This window comes from Vitis vinifera, chromosome 4 (assembly GCF_030704535.1).
Source record: "Vitis vinifera cultivar Pinot Noir 40024 chromosome 4, ASM3070453v1".
NCBI classification, from domain to species: Eukaryota; Viridiplantae; Streptophyta; class Magnoliopsida; order Vitales; family Vitaceae; genus Vitis; species Vitis vinifera.
This window is the reverse complement of record NC_081808.1, coordinates 15422359-15429836: the sequence shown is the minus strand read 5'-3', so window position 1 is coordinate 15429836 and position 7478 is coordinate 15422359. Positions and strand designations below refer to the sequence as shown.

Here is a 7478-nt window from a genome sequence, read left to right as displayed (position 1 = left end):
CAATTTCGCACACCTCAAGCTGATTTTCGCACTGTGCGAAATAGTGTGCGAAAATTTCGCACACCACTATTCAAGGTGCGAAAATTTCGCACACCTCCTTTTAACGTGCGAAATCATCAGTAAAAAGGGTGCCATTTTCGCACACCCAATTCCAATGTGCGAAATTTGCAGGCCAAGGTGCGAAAATTTCGCACGGTAAAATTTTAACTTCTAAAAATTTAAAACCGACTTTTAAATTAAAATTTTACCCCCGAAATTGTGCCTAACGTCCAAAAACGACTTTTCGATTGCCTTGGAAAATTTTAAAAGATCAGAAACCCCTTAAACCTCATACCTCATTCCTATATAAACCCCTGAAGTCCAGAAGCTCAAAGGACTCTCCTAAGCACCAGCTGAAAAACCTCTGGAATCTCGAACACCCATCTCCCTTCATTTCGGCCATGGCGAAGACCAGAGGAGGCCTTTCCGCCTCCCCATCCTCACCGACACCTCGGCCACAGCGAGCCGCCATGGGAGCCGCACCTTCACCTCCCGTTCAGGCCCCGGCCATTCCCCCATCTGAGGGGGAAGCTCCTTCTCAGCGCCGATACCCCACCCGGGGGCCACCCGCGGACCCTGTGCCACCAGTCGAACAGGCCACGAGCCCTATTTCTCGGCCCCCTGCGAAAAGGTCCAGGTTCTCGGGTCCTGGAGAGCCATCCCACGTACCTCAGCCACAACCAGCTACAGAGGAACCTCGGATTCCAGTCGACATGCCTCCCGAGGCCATTATCAGGCGTCCCATGATAGCTGGACCGCCGATTGAGGGTAACCTGGATTGCAGAGATCGACCCTTCCATTCTGAGACCTATTTTGATATAGAGGCCCTCAGACAGCAGCCAGAGCTCAGAGATTCATTCCGACTGCTGCAGAGGTATCACATGGAGTCTTTTCTCACTCCTAGGCAATTCTACTATCCCAGAGTAGTTATAGATTTTTATCAATCTATGACTACTCGAGGTCTCCGCAATCCTACCCTCATCCAGTTTACTATAGACGGACGTCAGGGTGCCATTGGAGCTCGTCACATTGCTGAGGCCCTCCATATACCTTATGAGCCCGTATTTCAGGCAGATTTCAGGGAGTGGTCCTCATTCTCTCAGAGTGACATGGTCCGCATTTTGTCCAGGGGGACTTCTACAGCCTCGGTATTGACCAGGAGAGAGCTTCCATCTGGGATGCTCCTCATTGATGTGCTCCTGCGTGCCAACCTATTCCCCCTTCAGCATAAGGTTCAGAGGAGAGGAGCTATACTTGAGGCATTATTCAGGATTTCTGAGGGCTATTTCTTCGGCCCTCATCATTTGATTATGACTTCTCTTCTTCATTTTGAAGAGAAAGTCCATCAGAAGAAGCTTCAGAGGGCAGATGGCATCCCATTACTATTTCCGAGGCTCCTCTGCCAGATTTTAGAGCACTTGGGCTATCCTGAAGAGCCCCGTCTTGAGAGGCGCCGCCATTGCCGAGAGGACTTCTCTCTCGACAAATGGCATCACTTGGTAGCCTACTTTGCACCTCAGGGAGCCCCAGCTGTACATGCACCTCCAGAGCTACCCCGAGATGAGCAGATACCTCAGGCCCAGCAGGATGAGATTCTCACAGAGACACCACCTCCTGCCCCTGCAGCACATCCTTCAGTGCACATGCCCAAGGCTATACATTCTACCTCCCCTATCACTCAGGGTGCTCCACCAGCAGCGCCAGCTACCCCAGCACCTCCTCCTCCATCTGAGCCCACTGTCACCATTTCTCTTACAGAATTCAGAGGCTTAGAGCGTTCATTGCGGACACTGAGCACTGCTCAGGATTCTATTATCCACCAGATGGCCACTATTCGGGCACACCAGGATCAGATCATCGCTACTCAGGCCCAGCATACCACGATCCTTCATCAGATTCAGCAGCATCTGAGTATGCAGACCCCTCTTGGGCATGATAGGTCTGCACCATCCGAGCCTCTAGTGCCAGATGAGGAGAGCTTGCCAGCTGAGCAGCCTATACCAGAGGAGGAGATCAGAGCAGAGCCATCACATGACCCCACTCATATCTGATCTTTTTATGTTTTACTTTTTATTTTAGACTTGTAAATCCCATCTTTTGCATGTGTTATAAATTGGGATTGGAAATAGTACTTGAAATCATACATTGTATATTTCTTTTTCAAGTAATATATATATATATATATATATATATATATATATATATATATCCTTTTTGATTATATTCCCTTTTCTCATTACTCTTTTGTCCTTGGAACATGTGGTTTAAGGTACTGCATACCTCCTTTACACTCAGACTTTCTCTCACTCAGGAGGTACCACTTCCTCCCTTTATTTTTAATCGCTTTTGAAACATTGGGGACAATGTTCAACTTGGTTGGGGGGGGAGAATTGAGAAAGGAAGTTTTGTTGTCAATATTAAGTTATTTTGGTATTTTAGTTAATTTTTGCTTAAATTTTAAAATTTTTTAAAGTTTTTTGAATCATTCTCTCTGGTTGTTAAAGATAATTTCTCAAAAATAAAATAGGATAAGTCGAGTTTTAACTTAATTATTTAAGTCTTAGAGTTTGTTTTATGCTTTCAAAGTTGATAATCTATTGAAGCCTCTTTGATTTTGAACTTTCTTCTTCCATTTCGAGCTTTACACACACTGTGCACATTAGATCCCGGATATAAAATGTAAAACTTTCTCACTTTCTAAGCTTAGGAAAATTTTGACTTGGTTTATTACTTAACCTCTTTTTAATAGTGTTGGGACACCTCATAAAGACCAATGAGTCTTAGAAAAAGAAAAAGAGAATAAGCTTCTATTCTTTCCTTGAAACCTAAGTATGATCCGAAGGGGTGGCGAAAGCCTTTAAAACCCGATGCCCTAAACCTTAATTGGTTGGGAGTCATCGATCCTCTGCTTGCTACATGGGTGAATTGGTTAAGTTTAGTAAGTAAAAAGAATTGCGAATAAGAAGGTGCGTTCTTAACCTATTAAGAGTTGGTTAATGTTACCAATATCCGAGAAAAGCTTAGGTTGGAGGGTGAGGATAGTTGTATATACTATATCCGGAAGCTAATTTCATTAACACTTAGCTTATTATGGAAGAGTTTGATTTGGAACCTTGAGAGTAGAGATTCTTTTGATACTTAATTGCATAATCTACACTCTTTGTACTTTTTGTTTAAGTTTTTAGCTTGGACAACTCCTATTGCATTTTGAATCTTCATATCTTTAGTTCACCATGTGAGATGTGTTTTGATATCAGTCATGCCACTCAATTATTTTTTGGAATGAATTGCATGACCTCTTTTATATATATTATTACGTTTGCTTAGTTTTCCTCTCCTTAATTGCTAAGGGACTAGCAATATGTCGGTTGGGGGGAGTGATTACTACTCAAAACATGCTATTTTGTAGCTTGTAATTAGCTCTTCTAAACACCATTGAGTAGTAATTATTACCTTTTAACCCAATTAGCATGTTAGGAGCCCTTGCAATCGTTTCTAACAATTGTGTTAAGTTTTGGTGCTTTTTGATAGCTTTATGCTCACCAAAGCAATTTAAGAATGAGGGAGAGCTATTTATAGTTTAGGGCAAAGCTTTTGAAAGCTTAAATTTATGAAGAAATCAAGCTATGGAGCCTCATAATCCTTTGCCTTAATCGTTCAAAGTTTACAAGGGAGAAACAATGGAGAAGAAGAAAACAGGGGATGAAAACAGGGGACACAGCTGCAGTCTTTTAGTGCACTTTTGGAGCACTTCCCGAAGTCCATTTTCTGCATTCTATATACCATTTCGAAGCTCAGAAAGTCAAAAATCCAACGGTTCAAACCATATATGATTTGGAGCTGAAATGAGGAAGATATGGACTTCGGAAGACAACTGCATCAAGCTGAGGAACAATTTCGCACACCACTGTTTAAGGTGCGAAATCCTCAGTCCACTGTGCGAAATTTTCGCACACCTCAAACCAACATGCGAAATTGGAACTCAGCGTGCGAAAATTGGATATTTTTGCCGACTCTTTTTCTTCTGATATTTTTGTGTTTAAATTTCCATTTTCTCCTTGTATTCAACCAACCATGTAATTCCTTAGCTAGGAAGTATCCAAGGAAGGGTAAAACTACCTTCCTATATAAATTCTCTTGTAATCACTGAATATAGATCTTCGTCGGGGAGCTTTCTCCAGGAGACCAACTATTGTAAATTTGTTACTTAGTGAAATACAGAGATCTCTTTTACTTTCTTTTCTCTTCTATTTTCTATTTTCTTGCAAGCCAAACACCCTCTGAGGATGTTTTCCCAGAGGATGAGAGGCTAAACATTTAGTTTCTTGGAGTGAAGGAAGCTAGGTGAAAAGTCCAGATTAAAAGGTGGAAAGTTTCCGTGCATTGAATTCAGGTAGTTGGAGTCCATAAATGGCTTTTAAAGCCAAGGTTTTTGCCTTAAAACCCTTAGGATCACTTTGACTGGCCAATACATGGTAAGCTTAAGGTCTCTATGGATGCTTATTGCTAGATCCATATCAGTCCATTAGTTATCATGTACGAGCCAGTGGAAAGTGATTTAAGGTGATAGTCCATAGTGTCTTAAGTCATTAATGGACCTTGACTACCATCTCTAATGATTTTTTATGGATTAAAACTTCATTGTCAAACCTATACCGGTTCGGGAAATAACTATAGGTTAAATCCCCAATGCGAGGAGAAAAATCCGGAATTTTCCACTTTGCATCTAGAACTTGAACCTAGCAACCTTTATCTCCGAGAGACTTTCTTTCTTCCACTTTTTACTTAGTTCTATGTGAGTTTAGTTTAAATCACCACTTTCAAAACAATTTTAATTTCTTTTAAATTTCAAGTTTGTGCTAAAGGAAATCATCAGAATCAATTTCTAATTTAGAGTCTATCATTGGTAGAGTGAAAACCCATCCCTGAGTTCGACCCTAGAACTGCTATACTACAGTAGCTTTGCTATGCCAGTATAAGGTCATAGGTTTTATAAATGTTTTTGATTAAAAGATCCGGCTGGGGAAGTCAAGCTAAAAGAATCAACTACCTTTTTTATGGTTAGGCACTAGATTTTTGTTGTTTAGGTGCTACATTTTTTTTTTTAATTAGGAATTACCTTTCTGAACCTTAGGTACTACATTTTTGTTGCTTAGGTACTACCTTTGCCATTGAAGCATGATCGAATCCATTGTTTCATGACCACCTGAAATAAATTTGAAACTTATTGATATAGGTATTATATATCCAAATCCATTTATGTCATGGACAATTTAAACCTTTTGTTACTTAGGTTCTACCTTTTTTATGCTTAGATACTATTTTTTAAAACTTAGGTACTACCTTTTCAGTACCTTGTACTACCTTTTTGAACTTTAGGTACTACATTTTTTAACTTTAGGTACAATCTTTTCTAAACTTAGGTACTACTACCTATTTCGTACCTTTTTGAACTTTAGGTACTACATTTTTTAACTTTAGGTACTATCTTTTTAAAACTTAGGTACTACCTTTTCACTGCCTATGTAGTACCTTTTTGAACTTTAGGTACTATTTTTTTTAACCTTAGGTACTATCCTTTTTAACCTTAGGTGCTACCTTTTTACTGCTTAGGTACTACCTTTGTCATTGAAGATTGATCAAATCCATTGTTTCATGATCACTTGAAATAAATCTAGAACTTATTGACATAGGTATTATATGTTCAATTTCATTAATGTCATAGACAATTTGGATAAGTATGACATTCTTTTGTATAGGTACCACATTTTTGTTGTTTAGGTGCTACCTTTTTAAGCTTTAGGTACCATGTTTTTGTTGCTTAGGTCTACCTTTTTTATGCTTAGGTACTATCTTTTTGTTGCTTACTTTTTCATCATATATCCGATGATGAAAGCATGAGAGCAGCCGCTAATGAAAAAAAATGAGAGGCATTTAAATGGTGTCATTTTCTTGGTTTTGGTTTAAAGGGAAGTTGGGAGTTTAAAATTGTTTTATGATGTAGTGAGTGATATTTGCAAGAGTATGAAATGAAAAAAACAATAAGAATTAAGTAGAGTTATTAAATGTCAAAAACAAAAAATAGGTTATATTATAGTATCCAAAAATAATTTTTTTAGTAAATATCATAAAGTCATAATTAATTAGGTAATGTCACATACACACCTCTAAATCTCATTGATTTATGCTCTTTTAAATTGTATTTTGATCCTATTCATTCATACCATCATTTTAACTGTTTAAATTTAATCACACATATCCAACAATCTAGATATGGAATTCGATAAAAACTAACCAATTACTATTTTCAAAAAGCCTATGAAAAGAATAATACTTTTTCTCTAAGATAGATTAAGGTATTGTAATTTATTTCCTTTTATGTGGGTGTTGGATATATTGCACTTTCTGTTTTGAATTGGATGAGTGATTAGTTTCCTTTCAAATAAGATTAGAAAATGCTTCTGTTTAAGGAAATCACCTTTCTCAATCATGGCTATCAGCTTGTTTTTTTTCTTTTTTGTCTCATTTGTTTATGTCATGGTAGGATTCAAGAAGGATCATATGAAGATATTGGTCAACAGTCAAGGGCTGGTAAGGTTTTCTAGAGAATGCCAAAATCCAAAGATGAAAAAGGCGAGGCTGATAAAAAAGGAAATGTGAATGAATCAAGAAATGCTAAGAAGGGTATCAATGAGGAGGAAGGCAGTGTTTCAAGGTTGAAAATGGATAAAGATGGTTGAGTGGCTTCATTGTGGTTGTATTGGTGGTAGCTTTAGAAGCTTATGCAACATACAAAGATTTTTTTTCCTCGATATGATTGGAGAAGTGTTAGTATTGGATATCAAATACAAATAATCACTTGATATCAGCACCGGAGATGAAAAAAATGAAAGATAAAGAGTGTCACCTTCAATAAACTTTAAATCATTTATGGCTAGCTAATGTAGAGTAGTGCCTGTGTTGTTACACTAAGGTGGATAATAATTGATATGATATTTCTTCATGTGCTTCAAATTATATTCCAATATTACATCATTTATGGCTAATGTTCTCAAGTTGCTTAGGTGTTTTATGATACAGGGCCTTTGCAAGATGTTCTCCATTTGCATGATGTTCTTGCTAGAGTTGCACTTGCCTGATTGAGCTATACCATGCCATCAAGAACTAATTGCCTCTGCTCGGTAACAATTATGCATCTGGGAAGCCAAACTAATGGCTACTTCAAGACCCATCATTTGGGTTTAGTCGAGTCAAAAGCTCACTAAAATGTTAAAGCACCATCACCCACCAAAGATAGAAAACCAAAGATGGAAGCTCATGAGGAGTTCATGCAAAAAACCATTAGATTTATTGAATGATAGAAAAATAAAATACAACATAGAGATGATTCTAGACCAAGAGATTAGGTGCTTTACCTTTCAATTAGGATGGTTATTCTC

The 7478-nt window shown here is 38.3% G+C and overlaps 1 protein-coding gene across 1 annotated transcript; it reads left to right on the top strand.

Annotated features, from left to right (window-relative positions):
- The first annotated feature begins 440 nt into the window (after nt 1-440).
- LOC132253674 (lysine-rich arabinogalactan protein 19-like) lies at nt 441-7178 on the top strand. The gene is made up of 3 exons (XM_059736576.1): nt 441-807; nt 6584-6630; nt 7104-7178. Exons 1-3 carry the CDS (start codon nt 441-443, stop codon nt 7176-7178), a joined length of 489 nt encoding a protein of 162 aa, XP_059592559.1.
- The last annotated feature ends 300 nt before the right edge of the window (nt 7179-7478 follow it).

Coding starts and splice junctions, on each gene's coding strand:
- LOC132253674 (XM_059736576.1), top strand. CDS start 441: ATGGCGAAGACCAGAGGAGGCCTTTCCGCCTCCCCATCCTCACCGACA. Junction 808..6,583: donor AGCTGGACCGCCGATTGAGG/GTAACCTGGATT, acceptor ATGTCATGGTAG/GATTCAAGAAGGATCATATG. Junction 6,631..7,103: donor TGGTCAACAGTCAAGGGCTG/GTAAGGTTTTCT, acceptor CAAGTTGCTTAG/GTGTTTTATGATACAGGGCC.